General features: G+C 41.6%; 1 protein-coding gene across 1 annotated transcript in view; it reads right to left on the bottom strand.

The window, feature by feature from the left end:
- LOC132404989 (protein SNORC-like) overlaps positions 1-16,447 on the bottom strand; it is a 60,712-nt gene extending 44,265 nt beyond the window's left edge. Inside the window, exon 1 of the mRNA XM_059989652.1 lies at positions 16,375-16,447. Coding sequence (XP_059845635.1) covers positions 16,375-16,447 — 73 coding nt within the window. The remainder of the gene's footprint in view (positions 1-16,374) is intronic.
- Between the last annotated feature and the right edge of the window lie 4,642 nt (positions 16,448-21,089).

Genomic DNA, 21,089 nt, shown 5'->3' with positions numbered 1-21,089 from the left:
CCCTACCCCCCATCTCACATCCTAGGCCGCAAGTGACAGTTCAATCCATTCCCGCCCTCCAAATGTATCCCACCCCCTCCCCAACATTTACCAAGCTGATCCCTACCCTCTCAGGAACCCACCCCCCACCCCCCAGATGCAAGCTGATCCATTCTCCTCTCTCACTGATACAGTGCCAGGCCAAACCCTTCTCCCTCTCTTCCCAACACAGGAAGGCTGTACTGGGCAGAAGGCCCTGGACCTCACTGTGTTCCAGGACTAAAGCTGCAGAGCGGCCATCCCAGCTAGGTGCCTGGCTGGGCCTGGGGCCAATTACTTTAGCCAAAGCCGGGAGGTGAGTTCAGATAGTTTGTTTCTGAGTCCCTTGAGTCTAACTAAATAATGGTATGGGCACATGGTGAGCAGTATAATAGTTGCCCCATTTCACCCATGCCAGCTAGGCACCCATATTTTCTGGGCTGCATTAGAATGAATTGTTTCAAAGTATTCCAAGGCACTTCTTGGAACCAAGTAAAGAACACAATGGCACTGAACCCTATCAAGTCCATCCCAAAGGAATCAAGAGAGAGAGAGAGCAGCAGTAAAGTTTAGGATCCAAGATTCAAGATTGTTTAATGTCATTTCCAGTACACAAGCAAAATAATTGTTACTTCAGATCCAATGCGGCATAAAAAAAGACACAATAAGATAAAGAGCACAATAATAATTTTAAAAATCACAATAAATATAAACATGTAATATCGCTTATATACATAGATTGGTCGTATGTCCGTAGAGTGATGCTAGGCACTGGAGTGTCTGTATGTAGAGTGACTGGCAGGAAATGACACAGTTGTGGTGGTGGGGTTGTGGAGGTGTTGAGCAGCCTTACATCTTAAGGAAAGGAACTGTTTTCGATCCTGGTGGTACTGGTGTGGATGTTATATATCCTTCTCCCTGATGGGAGTGGGACAGGCAGTGCATGGGATACTTCATGAAGTTACTGGCCCTTTCTGTATATACATTATGTCTGTGATGGTGGGTCGGCTGGTGCCAGTGATGCACTGGACAGTGTTGACTACCTGCTCAGAGCCTTCCTGTTTGCAGCAGTGCAGTTGCTCGACCATGTAGTGATACAGCTTGTCAGGATGCTCTCATCTGTAGAATGACGGAAGTTAGATGTACAAAGCCTAGCTCTCTTCAGCCTCCTGGGAAAGGGTAGACATTGGTGAGCTTTCATGATTGTGTAGGTTGTGGTCTGGGACCATGAGAAATTGTGTGGAATGTGCACTCCGACACGTTTGAAACTCATCACCGTTTCCACTGCTGTGCCACCGATGAAAAGAGGGGCGTGTGAGGTGTGAGTTCTGAAGTCAATAACCATCTCCTTTGGCTTGTTGACATTGAGGAAGAGTTTATTTGCCTGACACCAGGCCTCACGCTCTTCTACTTCTTCTCTATAGGCTGTCTCTTCGTTGTTGGTGATGAGCCCCAGCACTGTTGTGTCATCGGCGAACTTGACAATCTGATTACTCAGGTGCTTAGCCGTCCAGTCATGTGTCAGCGTGTACAACAATGAGCTCAACTCAGATCTCTGGGAGGCCCCTGTGCTGAGGATGATGTGGAGGAGGAGCGTTTGTGCATCCTGACTAACTGAGATCTGTTGGTTAGAAAGTCCAACCCCCAGATGCACAGTGGTGTATTAGACCAAAGAGAAGGAGTTTGTTCACCATGGTCTGTGGAACAATAGTGATGAACGCTGAACTGAAATCCAGAAACAGCATTCTAACGTAAGTTTTCAAGTGTGTCAGGACCAGATGCATGATAGATTCTATGGCATCTGTCATAGAGCGGTTCTGCCGATGAACACGTTGGTGAGAGTCCAATGTGGCAGGAATGGAGTTTTTGATAGGTGCCATTACCAGCCGTTCAAAGCACTTCATGATGACTGGTGTCAGTGCAACCAGGCGGTAGTTGTTCAGTTCTGAAGGTGGAGCATTCTGTGATACAGGGATGATGCCAGCTGATTTGAAGCACATGGTAACAGCAGCCTGGAGTATTGAAGTGTTGAAGGTCACATAAGGAGGGAACTCCCGAGCTTAAGGCCTAGGCTGCTGAAGACATGTTTACCATTGATGGCAGGAGAAAATTCATGATTACAGAAGAGATCTGAATTGGAGATCCATGTGTAATTTGTAGAGGATGGTGAAGATTCCTGGGATAAATCGGTGGGATTGAAACTGAGGATGAGAATTTACATCAGACATCTTGCTTTACTGGCACTCAAGTAGGTCTGGCATCGAAGGAAAGAGAAAGAGGGTGTGCCTCGGTGTGAGGTAGAACAGAGGCAGCGAAGTTCTGGGTGAACTCAAGGTAGTTCTGGCAAGAGCAGAGAAGGCCAGGTGGGACTGTATTAAAATTGTCCATTTGTGTGATAACAGTTGAGGTTTTCGGGAGTAAATGAGCAAAAGCCCTGCCAGAGCTGAGCAGGACTGAGTGGTGGATGCAGAATGTCTTATGGAAACCACAGGTATGAGGTGCAAATATGATACCAAAGTTTCAAACAAAATTGGACCTATTGCTGTTACTGGGGCCAGAGGTGGTGTTAGTGATGGAAAACACACTTTAATTGGAGAAAACGTCCACTCGTTTTATGAGTTGCACAGTTCGACTATTTAGTGACAGTGGGGGGGATGAAGAGAGGTAGTGCTCTTGCCAACGCACATAAAATGCTGGTGAAATTCAGCAGGCCAGGCAGTATCAATGGAAAAAGGTATAGTTGACGTTTCGGGTCAAAACCCTTCAGTAGTCCTCCCAAAGGGTTTCAGCCCGAAATGTCATCTGTACTTTTTTCCATAGATGCTGCCTGGCCTGCTGAGTCCCTCCAGCATTTTGCTTGTGTTGCTCAGATTTCCAGCAACTGCAGATTTTCTCTTGTTAGAACTCTTGCCATATATGTGAAAACTGATGCAATGTTGTCAAGTGATGTTATCGAGGGGATGGGAGGCAGATGAAAAATATAAGGGCCCCAAAGAGAGATCTTGGGCATTGGTAGAGGGATGATGTAAGAAGAGTCTGAAGTTCTCTTTAGGATGTGGAATTACTAGTTCAGTATAGATTGATCCTGAATTTACAGAAAATATCGATTTCATGATGTTGTTTTGCAAATAAACACTTGAGTTTGCCAGAGAAGAAAAAATATAGAAATGAATGTTGTCTCTCCATCTCTCTGTCAATACTAATTTTCCTGTCATATTGTCTCCCACGAGAGACCTCACTCTCCTCTGACTCAGAAATGAGTGTCACTGGGGGGAAATAACAGATTGGAGAAAGACAAAATAATGACAGGCTTTCTGGTGCGCTGTCTGTTTTTACTTCTTATTTTTAGCACATTAGTTTAAACTGAGTTGTTTATCTGTTTATTCAGTCCAGCTGCTCAAATCTGAATGAAAGCCTTAGTGACAATAGCAGGTCTGTCAATGTTCCTGGCAAAGGTTGTCTAACGTCCTGAGGTTAGATTCCTTGGTGCAGACCTAAAACCTCAGCATATTTCACACGCACACTGCAGCCGTCGGGGGCAGAGCTGGAAAAACAGACACTCAGTTTTGAAATAGGCAGAGTATGCCATGTCTGGAAATGAGAGCCATGAAGCTCCCAAAAAGCAGCCATTATTTATACACCATGTCCTTGGATTCATACTGGACTGTGTTGGATACAGAATCAGAATTAGGTTTAATATCACCGGCATATGCCGTGAAATCTGTTAGCATAGCGGCAGCAGTACAATGATAAATATAGAGAAAAAATAAATGAGTTATAGTAAGTACATATACTATATTAATAAATAGTTAAGTTAATAAAACAGAAAGTTTTTTAAAAAGTGAGGTAGTGTTCCTGAGTTTGATATCCACTTAGAAATCAGATGGCAGAGGAGAAGAAGCTGTTCCATGTTAACACAGGAGCTGGCAATTTGCCAAATGTGTAGGCCCCTTCCTGTGTACTCGGTCTGCCCAAATGCCCACTCTCCAGTGCTCAGCTTAATCACAGGAAGTCCAATAATTAAACAGGACTGCTTCGCACCACAAACTTCAAAGCAGTTTCTCCCTTGCATTGAGACCCAGCACTGCAGAACCCCAACCCGATTTGACATCTTGTGTCAGAATTGCTCCTAAATTATCACCTCTGCCTTCTACAGCTGTGAATGTCTGATGGGATTACAGGAAAATTATCAAATTAAGCTTTCAAACTTAATGCATGATATTCCAATAAAATATTGCAAAGCATCAGAATTCACAGTGCATTTATGTGCTTCTTAATTAGTGTTTTTTTTTACTTTATTCATTTTTTGTTGCTGACTACTGCCGAGGAGTTATTTCAACCAGAATTGCCCTTGACGAGATTGTGGGTAGTTGTCCTCGCACCACACAGCAGTTCTAATGAAGCTGTTCCCTCAAACATCTGTAGATAGGGAGACTTGGGGTTTGTACCATCTGACGATAACGGAACTGTGACACTGTATATATTCTAAGTCAGGAGGGGAATGTGCAGTGCTGTTTTTGTGTGTCTGAAAACAGTTGTAGAGCCGCAGATTTTGGAGGTGGTCTTGGCATATGTCAGGTGGGTACCCACTGTGTATTCTGTGTATTCTGTATTCGCTGGGCGTGTGAATACACACCCAGCCAATCCACAGCCGCTTCCAGGTCATCACCAACTACAGGACAACATCACCTGACTGTGCAGGTGATGCCTCCCTCCCAGCTGCACTGAATAACTTCTACACCCATTTTGAGGTGGAAAACGAAAATGCGGCGAGTAAGTCCACCCCTCCTACAAATGACCAGGTGCTGTGTCTCACCGTGGCTGATGTGAGAAGAACCCTGAGCAGGGTCAACCCATGGAAGGCTGCTGGACCAGACAACATCCCTGGTAGAGTGCTCAGAGGATGTGCAGACCAGCTAGCAGATGTTCTCACTGACATCTTCAACATCTCCCTGAGCAGCGCCATCATTCCAACGTGTTTCAAGGCCACCACCATCGTCCCCGTGCTGAAGAAGTCTTCAGTGTCCTGCCCAAATGACTACCGTCCCGTTGCACTTACATCCATCATCATGAAGTGTTTCGAGAGGCTCATCATGAGGCATACCAAGACCCTGCTGCCCTCCTCACTGGACCCCCTGCAGTTTGCGTACCGTCCCACCCGTTCAACAGATGACACCATTGCCACCACCCTCCACCTGGCCCTAACTCACCTGGACAAAAAAGACACATACGTTCGTATGATTTTCATAGACTTCAGTTCAGCATTCAACACAATCATCCCTCAGAAACTGATTGGAAAGCTGAGCTCTACTGAGCCTGAACACCTCCCTCTACAACTGGATCCTAGACTTCCTGACTGGGAGACCTCAGTCAGTCCAGATCAGGAGCAGCATCTCCAACACCATCACACTGAGCACGGGGGCTCCCCAGGGCTGCGTGCTCAGTCCACTGCTGTTCACTCTGCTGACCCATGACTGTGCTGCAACACACAGCTCGAACCATATCATCAAGTTCACGATGACACCACCGTGGTGGGTCTCATCAGCAAGAACGATGAGTCAGCTTACAGAGAGGAGGTGCAGCGGCTAACGGACTGGTGCAGAGCCAACAACCTGTCTTTTAATGTGAACAAAACAAAAGAGATGGTTGTTGACTTCAGGAGGGCACGGAGCGACCACTCCCGACTGAACATCGACGACTCCGCAGTAGAGATCGTTAAGAGCACCAAATTTCTTGGTGTTCACCTGACGGAGAAACTCACCTGGTCTCTCAATACCAGCTCCATAGCAAAGAAAGCCCAGCAGCATCTCTACTTTTTGCAAAGGCTGAGGAAAGTCCATCTCCTACCCCCCATCCTCATCACATTCTACAGAGATTGTATTGAGAGCATCCTGAGCAGCTGCATCACTGCCTGGTTTGGAAATTGCACCGTCTCAGATCGCAAGACCCTGCAGCGGATAGTGAGGTCAGCTGAGAAGATCATCGGGGTCTCTCTTCCCGCCATCACACTGCATCCGCAAAGCAAACAGCATTATGAAGGACCTCACGCACCCCTCATACAATCTCTTCTCCCTCCTGCCGTCTGGGAAAAGGCACCGAAGCATTCAGTTCTCGTGACGAGATGATGTAATAGTTTCTTCCCCCAACCTATCAGACTCCTCGATACCCAGAGCCTGGAATGACACTTTACTGCCCTATTGTCCTGTTTATTGTTTATTGTAATGCCTGCACTTTATGCAGTCCTGGGTAGGTCTGTGGTCTAGTGTAGTTGTTTTTTTTTCTCTGTGTTGTTTTTTTACGTAGTTCAGTCTAGTTTTTGTACTGTGACATGTAACACCATGGTCCTGAAAAATGTCGTCTCGTTTTTACTTTGCAGTACCTGCAGTTATGGTTGAAATGACAATGAAAGTGACTCAGCTTGAGTTGACTTGTAGATGGCACACCCCTGAGCTGGTGCTGGAGTGACTGAAGGTTTAGGATGGTGAACGTATTGCCGGTCAGAGAGGTTATTTCTCCTCCAATAGTTTCAAGCTTCTGGAGGGTCGTTTGGCTTTATCAGTTGAAGTTTATTACCAAAGGTGTATGTACAGTACACAGCATATAAATTCCATGAATGTTAACATTCTGCTGCAGGTGCTCTCATCCAGGCAAGTGGAGATTATAGGGTCTCCCAGGTTACATAAATTTGACTCCATACTATTTCTCCCACACATTTTAAAGCACTTTACAGCAACAACGATAACAAAATATTTCATGGTATTCACTCATGACTGGAAAGAGTGTGTTCCATTAGTTTAATTATGGGCAGTATTATGGTGATTATTCAGAGAAATGGAAGAATGATAGACTGATACATTGAGGTCAGCTGTAGAAGACAGCCATTTCTGACTTGTGATGAAATCAGACGACAAAGAGTCCTCAGGAATGGAATCCTTACCTAATCTGGGAACTGCCTGCATGACAGATATGGGTTTCTTCATCCACTGAGGAGTTGAGAACAGAGCTGAACTTTGAGAAATCATCAGACAAATTCCCTACTTTGTACCTCATGATGGAAACTTGTGAAGCAACTGCAAATGGTCCCTGAAGATCTCCAGCAGACATGACCTGGGATTAACTACTAGTAACCAGAACCATCTTCCTCTATCTACAAGATATTACTCCAACCATGAGAGAACGCTTCCTCTGATGCCATTGACTTTAGTTTTACCAGGGGTCCTTGACATCCGTGGTAATCTCTATCACTTCAACACTGTTCTTTTGTTCATGTTGCTGTGAAGAGTAGAACTGTTTCAACAAAACCAACTCCCATGCAGGTTACTGGTGAGCAAGCACCACAAGACAGCACTAGCAGTAACAGCTTCTGTCATTAAGAATAGACTGATGGAATAGATTGATATTCCCTGCTTTTTAACAGGTAGATGCCAGTGTTGAGACTATCATGGAGAAACTTGGCTGAAGGCACTGCCAGTTGTGGAGGACAATTCTACATTTCTACAGCAGGGATATTGTCTGCTCCCACAGTCTTTCCTGTGCTCTTTGCTGATACTTTCAGATTTGCTGCAGAGTGATTTCAATAATGATGGGTATCTCAAAGGGGGTCTGAAACAGATTCAGTAGCACTTCTAGACAAACATGGCTATAAATGCTTCATAGCAGTTTCATGCTAGACCTTGACACATTGTGGAGGGGTCATTCTTAGAGTTTTCACCTCCTGTTTGGTGTTTAATTATCCATCTCTTTCACAGTTAGACATGGTAGGATATATGGAGTTTGATTTGATGCATTAGTTGTAGAATCTATACAATGCACGTATTTCTGTAACGCAAGTTCATCAATTTAGCACATGATCTTTAGTAACACTTTTCATAGAACTATTATTGTTCCCCTAGTCTGACAGTAATGGTGCAAGGACACTAAATGTTGTGCATTTCCACTGATGCTAATAATCCACAGTGCCTCATAACTGTCCTATTCGACCTTCTTGGTCTGTTCTGTCTATATGAAGTGTCACACAACATGATGAAGGGTAAACTAGGCATGAATCGACTTTGTCTGCAAGTCAATTGATCTTTGTCCCACCCATCTGGTCAGCCATGTCCTGCCACAGACCCAGTCTAGAACATAGATTTTTCTGGATCAAACCACGGTGTGGAATGGCTTTATCAAGCCACTTTGTGATGGATGCTGAAGTCCCTGGCCCAGAGTATATTGTGTCCTTTCTTCTTTCAGATTTTTTACCAAGTATTGCTCTATATGTAGAAGACTAATTCAGAAGCTGAGAGATGGAAGATTGGAATGATTCTGTGAGTACTGTAAGGCTGACTATACAGGAAGATGCTTTATTTAAATTCTGAGTCTGGTCAATGCCAAGAGGTTCATTTGGTTTAAGCGCTTCTCTATTTTAATGTAGTGTTGATGAAGGGCCTCAGACCTGAGTTATTAATTCTTGCTTCTGTTTCCACAGGAATGGCCTAACTGCTGAGAGCTTTGTCCTCCTGTTCCTAACATGCTCATTTGAACAGCTTCATTTTATCTTACTTCACTTTAATAATAGATCTGACACCGGGTCCACTCAATTGCTACTTGTGAATCACCTTTCCAACTTTACCAGTCTTTTTGTTGCTGGTTTTGTACGAAGTAACTCAACCCATTCCTTTAACAGTAGGACTTTTATTGCTGAATTTAACATGAATATGTTTGCTGCAGCACTTTTGAAAGGTTCTTTTTTAATGTTGGACTTGATTTTGTATCTTCGTTTCATAGAAATAGTTTAATTTGTGATAAAAGAAAACATTGCAAGTGTTCAACAGGTCAGGCAGCCTTTCTGTCTGAAACATAGGAAACCTACAGCACAATACAGGCCCTTTGGCCCACAAAGCTGTGCCGAACATGTCACTACCTCAGAAATTACTAGGCTTACCCACAGCCCTCTATTTTTCTAAGCTTCATGTACCTATCCAAAAGTCTTTAAAAGACACTATCATATCCACCTCCACCACTGTTGCCGGCAGCTCATTCCACACACTCACCACTCTCTGAGTAAAAAAACTTAACCCTGACATTTCCTCTGTACCTACTCCCCAGCACCTTAAACCTGTGTCCTCTTGGGGTAACCATTTCAGCCCTGGGAAAAAGCCTCTGACTATCCACACGATCAATACCTCTCATCATCTTATACACCTCTATCAGGTCATCCCTCATCCTCCATCACTCCAAGGAGAAAAGGCCGAGTTCACTCAACCTGTTTTCATAAGGCATGCTCCCCAATCCAGGCAACATCCTTGTAAATCTCTTCTGCACCCTTTCTATAGTTTCCACATCCTTCCTATAATGAGGCGACCAGAGCGAAGCACAGTACTCCATGTGGGCTCTGACCAGGGTTCTATATAGCTGCAACATTACCTCTCGGTTCCTAAATTCAATTCCATGATTAATGAAGGCCAATACACCATACGCCTTCTTAACCACAGAGTCAACCTGCACAGCTGCTTTGAGTGTCCTATGGACTCGGACCCCAAGATCCCTCTGATCCTCCACATTGCCAAGAGTCTTACCATTAATACTATATTCTGCCATCATATTTGACCTACCAAAATGAACCACTTCACACTTATAACACTTTCTTTTTCCAAAGATGCTCTCCGACCTGTGAAGTGTTTACAGCATTGTGTTTTTATTTCACATCACCAGCATCTGCAGGCTTATTGATTCTCAAATACTTCTCCTTCCCACCAGAAATCAGTGACTCACTTCAGAACACGGTTGCCCATATTCTAACCTAAACCGGCTCGTCTTTCTCAAGTACTTGATGGTTTCTTTTAACCGAAGTTCAGTTGTGGCAAATTCCAGGTCAAATATCTGAGACGTATCCAAGGAAATTGACCTTCTCAATACTATATTCGCTGCGGACTCTTAATCTTAGAATTTGGCAGTTTGATCAAACTAGTGATTTTTTTTGTCCCGTTATTTTCAGAAATGTAAATTCCCTGTCATGATATTTGCATTGGAAAAACAATAGTTTGTCAACGCACCTCAAAGAAAAATGTCAGTGAAGAACGTAATTACTCTGCAGCTTCCTGATTATTGTGCAGGGCTGGATGCTCTTTTGTTGAGATGTTGGCAACCACAGCTACAAAGGAGCCTTCTATGTATATGCCCGATGGCATACCCAGAGCCCCGCTCTACACTGTCTAGCTTTGGAAGTGCAACATAACAATAAAATGCCTCAAAATAACATGTTAACCTCTGTCCCAAAAAGACTTCAGTGGTCTAGTTCTTCCATTTTCAGCAACTTACACTGAGAAAATGGGAATGGCATTTGTACATCGTATTAACCCCTCACAAAAATCTCTCCAGCTATTTTTCCCTTTCCTCCACCCCCAGCGCCTATCATGTGTAATTTGAGAGTAGTGCAATATTGATTCTTATAATTGTATAAAAAACATAACCTAATAAACTCGCACATAGTTGATGCACAGGACGTGGCAAACCATCCTGCTATAACAGTACAATGTTCTTTCCACACAGTATACAGATCTTCAGGAAGCAAATAGCAGAGCAATAAATAAAGAAACCCCAGTTAAAAAAGAAATATAACTCCTATATCATTGGCAGGACATTCTGTAGAGTTTCCAGTTGTCTGTTGTCAAGATATAATATCTAATTATCACACTGTCTGCAATAAGTGAAAATGAACTAGAATAACTTGATTTTATTTAAACAGTAATGGTGGCCAGCCGTGGCCATGGGGTTCTGCAGCACAGAGCATAGCCCTCGCCTTTGATAGGATCTACAAATGGTTTATATTTAAGAAGTTTAATGTTGCTACTAAGGTTGACTACATGGTTGAGAGTGAGAAGGAAAGTTGAGCAAAGAAGGTCAGCTGGGCAGGTTAGAGGCAAATAGAGTTAAATGCAGGGAAGTGTGAAGTGGAAAGGCAACCCAAAATGCACAACAGAGCTATGTAGGAATGATGGGTTAGACTGATTTTAGGGTAGGTTAAAAGGTCAGCCAAAGAGCTTGTATTGTGCTGTCGTGTTTTAGGTAAATGGTAGGATGCCTAGAAATGTAGAAGAATAGTGAGATAAAGTGCATTCCCACTGATCCCTCAAGGTGTCAGGGGAGGTGGGTCACGTGGTTAAGAAACCACATAGGAGAAATGTTGAGTGGAGGTGAGAAAACTTCAAGACAGGAGGATGATGAAGGACTGGAACTCACTGTGTGACAGGAGGGTGTAGTAAAGGAGACATCATCACACTGGAAAACCATGTTTCCAGATGCACCCTGTGTGCTGTAACCTACAAGGCCACACACCAAGGGTTAGACGATTAGTCTGATAATTCTGTGATTGCTAGCACGCACACAGTGGGCCAAATACTCTGTTTCCAAGCTGAGGGTTTCGATAGAAGTAGTTGTTGTAAGGGTATGCCAGTGACCTTCAGCAATTCAAAAGCTGAAGCACAGCTGTTACATTCCGCATAGATTTAACAGGTTTCTAACAAGCCTGACCAGCATCAACTGAAATCAACATGAACGTACTGTACAAGTGCATCACTAAAGCTTCCTCCGCTTGTGTCAGCACAGTAAAAGTAGGAGTGGAATTATACAGTATTTTTGGTGTTTCTCCTGTTAATCAACAGAGATTATCTGAATACTAAGTCCCCAGAGAGCTTAGACTAAAAAATGTCACCAAATTTGACTTTTGCTCATCAGTATTGCAAACTTTCCTCACTTATTTCTCCTGAGGTTGGGCATGAATTAAAAGATGTAGGTGCTAACTTGAGCACATTACATCAAACTGCAATAGTAATGGTAATGCAACATGGAAAATGGGAGTCATCAGCTGTGATGATGAGATGTGCAATTGGTATTGAATGTGTAATTGGGAAAGGATGTGTAATTGCTAATGGATATGTAATTGGAAATGGATGTGTAATTGGGAATGGATAGGTAATTGGGAATGGATGTGTATTTGTTGATGTGTAAATGGTATTGATGTGTAATTGCTAATGGATAAATAATTGGGAATGGATGTGTAATTGTTATTGATGTGTAATTTTCTATCAACCTCTACATCTAATTAACTGCAAAAGATCTTGCTATCTTGCTACCAGATAGTTCCCCCATTTCCTTTGCTTTATGATTTTCTACTGCTCTTAATGCTTTACACATTAATTATTTATTCAATTTTAAACTTAGCTGCTGTTAAATGAATTCTAGAACATGATTTTCACAGTTTGTGAGAAATTTATTTTATGATCTACTATGTCATGCACAACGATCATACAACTTATCATCCCAGTATATCATAAGTAACTGTAAACATATTTTTTCTTTCCTGGGATTAAAATTTGGAAGGGAAATGGGCAGAAGTTTGAAGAAGGGGTGAGGATGTACAGAAGATTAAAAGAAACAAGCTGTGTTGGAAAATAGAGTTGCTCAGAATAGAAGTAAAGAGTGAGGGATAGAAATAGTGGGACAAGTCTCAGACAACGGTGGTTATAAATGCCCAGAATGAATTGGCACAAGTAGAAAGAGAGACAAATTGGAAGCAATCAAAATGTCATCAGGAACAGAGTGAAAATGTGAATAGAAAAAAATTAAACACTGATAAGTAACAGCGTAAATGAGCAGTGAAAGGCCGTCGTGGAAATACATCAAGTACAGATTAAACATATTCCAATTACTGAGAAAGGAAGTGCAATCAAACCTAGCTGATGGAGGAAACCAAGAATAAAGTAGAATAGTGGTAGCATAGCAAATAGCACAACAAAACTACAGCTCAGGACGCCAAAGTTCAGAGTTCAATTCCAGCATCATCTATAAGGAGCTTGTATGTTCTCCCTGTGACTGTATGGGTTTCCTCCCATATTCCGAAGACATGTTGGTTTGTAGGTTAACTGTTCATTGTAGATTGCCCATTGATTAGGTTAGTGTTGGTGGGTTGCTGGGCAGCATGGCTTGTTGGGTCAGAAAGGCCTGTTCCATGGTGTATTTCTCAATAAGTAAATAATATAAAAGGAAGTTTGGAGTAAATATCAGATTTGTAAGCCAGTAGAGAATCTAGCTGAAATGGGAAGAGAGGAAGTTAGCTGGAACGGGAAACAAGAAGCCCAAAGGATAGATGAGCAGCCCCTATTATATCTTGGTTAGACTTAGAAATATAAGAAGGTAAAGTGAGGTTGATTAGGGATTTCAAACATTTTCTTTTTGGGGTTGTATACATGGTTGAGAAATAAAATGAGATTGTTTCATTAAAGAAGATGATTCTGCCAACTTAGTTAAGCAGATAGAACAAACAAAATGAACAAGAGGTATATAATGAGCAGGAGGCAATGAGGAGGTGTATAAAAGATCCATCAAATTTCAGAGAGGATAGGCATCTGTTCTAGCTTGGATGCACTTAGATTTAGAAATCACAAAGTCTCTATTCACAACCTCCAGTCAATTTTCGATGTTCTAGAATAGACTCTAAGATACTAAAGATCGATATTAACGGGCCATACACTGTAATGACAATTGTCCAGGTTGACACTTGTAAAAATACATTTACATATGAAATCCAAATTTGATTTTTAAAGTGAAATAATACATGACCAGTTGATTGAGTATTAGATTAAGAAATGAGCAGAAGCTTTCAGAGATATAATTTGATTAAGGGAAGCTCACATAGTTAATGGATTTCGGAAAGGCAAAATAAATTTAATCGTGCAAAACTGATGGCTGCTTGTATAAAGAGATGTTAACACTGTCCTTTCTACTGCACCATGGCAATAGCAAGGAGGGGGCAAGCACACTGCGGAGGCTGTTAAAGATCTTATCTTTAACATTATGGAGTGCAAGTGAAAGGACTTCAGCCTGAATCACTAACTGTTCCCCTTTCCACACATGCTACCTGATCGCCAAGGAAATGTATAAAAACAAGAAAAAATTGCCAGGTCTTTACAAAAAGCCTGCTGGTATTTTGAGGATAATTCTTCATATCACACCTCGGGCAGGATGTCAAGGCCCTCGAACAAGTGAAAGGATGTTTACTAGAATAGTATCAGGAATGGAAGTCTCATGTTACATAGAACAGGAGCACAGAAAATCAAAGAGTTATTCGATCAAGGCATTCAAAGTCTTGTGGAGTTCTGACAAAGTAAATAAAGAGAAACAGTTTCTAGTGCCAGGAAGCTGAATAAACAGAGAGTAGAGATTTCAGGTAAATGGCAAATTAAGCTGAGGGTAACTCAGGAAAATCATTTTTACATCATAAGTTATTATGATCTGAGTGGTAGAAGTAAATAAGTACTTGAAAAGGAAGAAGGACATTGGATGATGAGCAGATTGTCAGATTGGAACCATCAAGAAACAATCATAGCACGATGAGTTCTCTCCTCCCCTGATACTTACCCCCTAACAATTTCTATCTGGATAAATCACGCATTGGTACGTGATTTACCACAAAACACTGCAGACACAAAACACTGCAGACACAAAACACTGCAGACAGTTGGGGATACAGCTCAGTATATCATGAAAAACAGCCTTCCCTCCATGGACATGTCTATGATTCTCGCTGTCTTAGTAAAGCAGCCAAAACTATCACAAAACACTGCAGACAGTTGGGGATACAGCTCAGTATATCATGAGAAACAGCCTTCCCTCCATGGACATGTCTATGATTCTCGCTGTCTTAGTAAAGCAGCCAAAACTATCAAAATCCCTGCCCACCCCAGGCATTTTCTCCTCTCACCTCTCCCATTGGGGAGAAGATACAAAAGCATGAAAGCATATATCACCAGGCTCGAGGACAGCTTCTATCACACTGTAATAAACCTATAAAATATCTTCCTAGTACAGTAAGATGCACCTGCAGCCCTACAGCCTACTTCCTTATGATCTAGCACTTATTGTTTACCTGCCCTGCACTGTGTTGCTTTACTCTACTCTACGTCAATGCACTATGTAAGGATTTGAAGTGTAAGAACAGAATGCAAGACAAACTTTTCACTGTATCTCAGTGCATGTGACAATAATAAACCAATTCCAGTTCCAGTTCAAAAATATGTCTCTGAGCAGCTCTTGTTGCACAGTGTTAATGTGACATCCAATAATGTTTCTTGCCGAGATGACTCTCTAGGGCTTTGATGGCTCATTGATGGCATCTTTGCATCCTGTTGAGAGCCCAAGCCAGAACCCAAGTATTGCACATGCATTGTGAAAGGGCCACTCCGGGGCAAACAACATCTGGTGCTTAAGGTGTGGCATTAAATGATAAATAGCCACAGGATTTGGGCAATTCCACTAGATGAAAATTATTTAATGAATCACCAAATGAATTTTTAGAAGTGTGGTAATTTCAGTACAGGAGTTATCCCCCTTGTTGCCCTACAAATTGAAGAGAGTACACCTCCAGAAAACAGTAAAAAATGAACTCTTTTTCATTTAGATCTGAATAGAAATATACTGAAGGAAAAAATAACAGTCCCCTACTAATTTCATATCTATACTGGATGTCTTTATTTCATAATGTTCATTTGCAGCTCATTCCTATTGATGACTATTACTCTTTCCTCAGTTAAAGGAACACTGTACACTGCACCGTCTCCTTTGCTTATGTTAAAGATTTGAGAACTGAATGTTTAATTTAGAAGAGTTTGAATAAACTCCAAGTTGGATATTTGCAAATCATTTCCTCTGCATAGAATCAGGTCTGAGTTTGTAGACCTGGCTAAGCCCTTACATATTTTTTAGTTTATTGTGAGTAGGCTATGATTCTTTTTTTTTTTGGAAAAAGACTTAATATATCAGTACAAGTGTATTATTCATGAATGTCCAGACTGGAAATGTTTTAGAAATCTTGTGCAGATTTTATCAACTTCAATCCACGCACTCCACAAAATCATATACATTTTTATTAATGCTGATTACAACTTGATGAGGAATTTCTTTTCCATTATAAGAATAAAATGGATTTTCTGAATCAAATAATTAAAATAAAATATATATAATGTTTTTAGGAACATTAAATGCTTACAGCCTCACACCCTCTTCTCCAAAGCCAGTCCCAATAACAGGCGCTCCATCCTGAATTTCAGATACAGATGCTGTAACGTTATTACTGTTAAAGGGAAAATAACTTTTGTTGTACTTCTGCATCAACTTTTATAACTGTAGAATATTCCACATTAGATGAAGCATATTTAAATGCATAGTACACACACAAATATAAATACAAGCACATCAAACCAAATATTACTGGGTGATCAATCAAATCACATTTGAAGAAAAATTAAGGATAAGTCTTTCACAAAGTAGTTTGAGCCTTCTGAATTCATCAATGTACCCCGAACTGAAATGCAGTCTTACCTGTAAGTGCAATAAGGATGATAGGTCCTAAAACCATCCATGGCAAGAGTTTCCAGCATCTGCAGTGAGCCATTTTACGTCTGAAACTGAAGCTAATTACTTGTGTAACTGCGAAGGAAAATAAAAGTCTTTGGAGATGCTTACTTCTGCACACACACACAAGGGAGTCTTTCTGTACTACACCAAAAAGAGCAGCAAGCATCTCACTCTGCCTAGCAAGAGCCAACACCTACCTCCCACATACCAGACAAGTATGTTGATATATGAAGTGAAAGGAAACTATGGCATGCTATTTGGCAAATTTCCTACAGACTCAGTATTATACCATGTGAAATGTTATCAATGAGATCTTATGAATTACAAATAGTTGAACTGTTTATTTTACTAACTCCTTTTACACAAAAACATGAAACTTATGCTGGACAGTATTCAATAGTGGCCTTTCATTAGTTGGTTGAAATGTTTGTGATACTAAATTATCTGAAGTACAAAACTATCAGAAGAATGGCACAGTTAAATTGTTCTTTCTCTGTCTCCCTTTCGCTGACAATTGAGAATATATGGCATTTAGTGTCTTTATTGAGTATTCAAGTTACGTCACTTGCAATTGAATACAATAAATAAAGCTGAATAAACTTATTCAAACTTTTATTATCTAAACTTTTTTATGTGAAGTAGCACTATTATTGGCATATATAAACATATATTAAAATCCTTGTTGGCAAATACTGTTAAGCATAAATTGACACTAATTCCTATCAAAATTACTAGAATGTATTATGTATTTAATACTTCAATAAAATCATAAATATTTTGTTTGATTATGCATTCTTTGTTGTTAACATAATTCATTATGGGTTATATATAAAAGTGCGTGAATGGCATATGTTATCACACCACAAAGTCATATGCGTCCATCATGCTTAAAGTAAAATGAAAATAAGAAACATTATTCCCAGGTCTGTGCTTTTCTTTCCATTGGTTTTATATTTTTGAGTTACAAAACATAACAGTGGTGATAAGGAAATTTTAAATGAACCCGAGATGACCACCTACTTGTATAAGTGCAGCGAGACATTCGAGCTAAAAAGAAGTGCAGTGAGACGTTCCAGCAAAAAAAAACACAGCACACTGTGTTTACTTCGCAAAAGGAAAGAGATGGTCAAGTTAAAAAAAAGTCCAAAAATGAATGAAATTCACAGATTCCTAAACAGTGAGTATTGGGTGGTGATAATAATAAAAAAAGTTTAAAAGCAGTAATAGCTGGCTACATTGGAAAGATAGATGCATTCAATAGCACAAGAGATAACTGGAATAGGTATACTGAGTGAATTGAGCAGTATTTTGAAACAAAGGAAATAGCCAATGCAAAGTAAGTGCCAGTTTTGTAATAGGTGGGGCGGACCAAAGTCAAGATGGCGCTAAAGGGCAACTCCATTGCTTAAGTCTTCAGAAAGAGCTCTATTTCTATCTTGGCTATCTCTGTTTTCTCCTTTTCAAAGTTATTTTGAAGATTCTGACCTGGAGTTACACTCTGACTTCAGTTCTTTGCAGGAATGGGACCCGCTCTCAAAGCCTCATGACCAGCCACTGTTTGATATTCCAGGGACTTGGCCTGGAAGGTGAGTGCCCCTTCAGGGTTCCAGATTTTCATGGCTCTGGAGACATGCTGATTCTGGGCTGGTGCCCCTGACCGAAGCATCACAGGAGAACACAGAACAGCGGAAGCAGTGGGTTAGCTGTCAGGGTTTGTGTGTCCGGAGAGCTGTGCCTTCTGGGCGCAGAGTTCGGAAGAAGCGACAAAATAGACTTTTAACATCATAAATCAGTGAGTTGTTTGTTATGTCGCCTTCTCACTGTAAAACGGGGATACCTCATTTTCCCTTATTAGGGAGAGAGAGAGCCTGTGGTATGTCAAATACCGGGTGAACGAGTAGTCTTTGGGGTACTGAAAGTCTGTGTCTTTAGTATTGCTTTGCAGCATGCTTGAGTGCTTGGTGGAGGGCGCTGATGCATTTTTTGCTGCGGGGAGGAGAGGTTATTACCTTGCTGCTGCTTGTGTGTGGGAGGGGAGAGCTGGAGGGGGGCTTTGGGTTCCTGTGCTTAAATAGCATTCATTCTTTGGGGCATTCTTCTGTTTTGCTGGATGTTTGTGAAGAAAAACATATTGTATACATTTCTCTGCCATTAAATGTACCTATTGAACCTATTGAGGTGGACGAGTGTACAGTTTGCTTGTAAGCATAACAGCTCCAACCAAAACAACCAAAATGACTCTGCTGATATCATGAAAGTAATGCAGGACCATTTGAAACCAAAAACAGTGTTGAATGTAGAGTGCTTTAGATTTCAATAGCAGAATCAAAAGAAGGAGGAGTCCATTTCAGCATACTGGATGAATTGAAGAGATTCTCTGAGCATTGTCAGTTCAGTGATGAGCTTAATGATGCACTGAGAGAGTGGTTATTTTAAGGAAACTTACAAGAAAGAATTCAAAAAGGGCTCGTAATTGAATCACAACTCACATTTAAAAGAGCAGTTGAAATTGAGTTATCAATGGAAACAGCAGCCAGAGACGCAAGTGAGTTGCAGTCAGGAATGGAAGTGAGCATGAACCAAATTGCAACACCTAAACAGCAACCGGCCTGGTGGAACAAATTGTGTTACCATTGTGGCAGTGGTCCACGCACAGCAGGCCAAAGCTGGTTTAAAGGCAAAACTTACAGAAAATGCAACAAAGTGGGACACATGCAAACAGTATGTCGGACAGACAAAAATAGATGGTCAGCACAGGGAAGAGCAAAAGATAAAAAGTCAAGTTGCAGTTTCAGATAGAGCACTAATTTGGAAGCAGCCGATCAAAAATCAGATAAGAGTGACACAGGACTGTATAGCCTTGAGATTTACAATGTCAAATCAAACCCAAGTTGAATTATCATTCAACCAAAATGAATTCAGCTGAATGAATCAGTATTCCTCTGGGATCAAGATGCAAAGCATACAGCATGTTCAAAATAGCAGGAAAAAACAAAGGCAGGCAAAAAGAAAATTAATATGTAGCCCAAGACCTTGAGCAATATGTCTTGGAACTGATGGTGCTGTTCCCAGCAGTGTGCAGATACATACATATGCAATCCAGGTTGTCATTCCACCAATCATACACTGGAGGGCAGCACCAATGGCAGAGTCCAGCCTCAAACTGAGCACGGATGCCAAGCTGCACCACCTCTGGCATCTCCTCTCCTGAACTGCAGAAACAGGCAAGCCCACAGTTTGAGGCCTAGTCCTCGCAACACCTGAGGCTATGCAGCTTCCTCATCACCTGTCATATCACCAAACAAGGTAAATGGGCCTGCAGCATTTTACATTCACTTTCAAGTAGCGGGCATCAACGTGGTCTGCACCCAGGCCAGCTCCTCCGACACCCAGTGAAAACTAACAATAGACAAGCAATACAGCTGACTGCAGGAAAGAACGGCAAATTAATTCAAATCGGACACTGGCTCTGCTGTTCTCTGATTCTACAGAATGAGTTTGAACCGCATTTCAAAGGTACTGAACTGAAGCCTGCTGATATCCAAGTAAGGACTTATACTGTGGAAGTGGCATTCAGAACAGGGAAATGCAACAGCTAACAAGCCACGTCAGAGGGAGTTCAAAGGAGGCTCATGAAACTGATCCTAAGATTGTCATATGAAGAGAGTTTGATGGCTCTGGGCCTGTATACACTGGAATTCAGAAGAATGAGGGGTGATCTCATTGAAACTATCAAATGGTGAAAGGCCTTGATAGAGTGGATGTGGAGAGAATGGTGAGGATATAAGACCAGAGGACACAACCCCGGAATAGAGAGGCGTCCTTTTAGAACAGAGATAAGGAGGAATTTCATTACAGTGAGTGGTGAATCTGTGGAATTCTTCACCACAGGCAGCTGTGGGGGCCAAGTCTTTATGTATATTTAAGGCAGAGGTTGATAGAGTTGCAATTGGTCAGGGCATGAAGGGATAGCGGGAGAAGGCAAGAGACTGGGTCTGAGAGGAAAATTGGATCGACCATGATGAAATGATGGATCAGACTTAATGGGCCAAATGGCCTAATTCTGCTCCTATATCTTATGATAACATTGGGCTGGTCAGTGGTAAAAGCATTATGGGGTCATGATCGGCTGAGACAACTACAACTTGCTTGGAGATCTGTCAATCGTTTGCATGCCCCCCCCCCACCACAAAAGAATCAACTTAAATCAAATTAAGAATGGTATTGGATGATGCCACAACAGTGTTCAGGGGTGGCACTAGAAAACACAAACATTTCAAGGGTAAAATAGTGTTAAATGAGAATGCCACACCTAAGATTTACAAAGCCCATTAGGTTCTTTATACCATTTGTTAGAAGATAGAGAGTGAGCTATATTGCATGAAGGTTGAATGAATTATTTGAAAGGTTGAGAGGAACCTATAGGCATGGCCAGGGGTCCCAGTAGCCAAGCAGGATGGGTCTGTCAGGTTCTGTGGTGATTTTAAGGTCAGCATCAACCTAGTACTGAAAGTAGATCAATACCTTCTGTCCAGGATAGAGGACATCTTTTCAAACTTCTCTGGAGGGAAAGAACTTCAGCAAAGTGGACTTAGCGAGGCCTGCCTACCAATGGGGATGGAAGAAGAGTCAAAAGTGTTTCTCACCATAAACACACACAAAGGCTTAACTTTGGAGTG

The sequence above is a fragment of the Hypanus sabinus genome, chromosome 2 (genome assembly GCF_030144855.1).
Source record: "Hypanus sabinus isolate sHypSab1 chromosome 2, sHypSab1.hap1, whole genome shotgun sequence".
Taxonomy (NCBI): Eukaryota; Metazoa; Chordata; class Chondrichthyes; order Myliobatiformes; family Dasyatidae; genus Hypanus; species Hypanus sabinus.
Note: the sequence above shows the minus strand (reverse complement) of the source record. Positions and strands in the feature narration are given on the sequence as shown.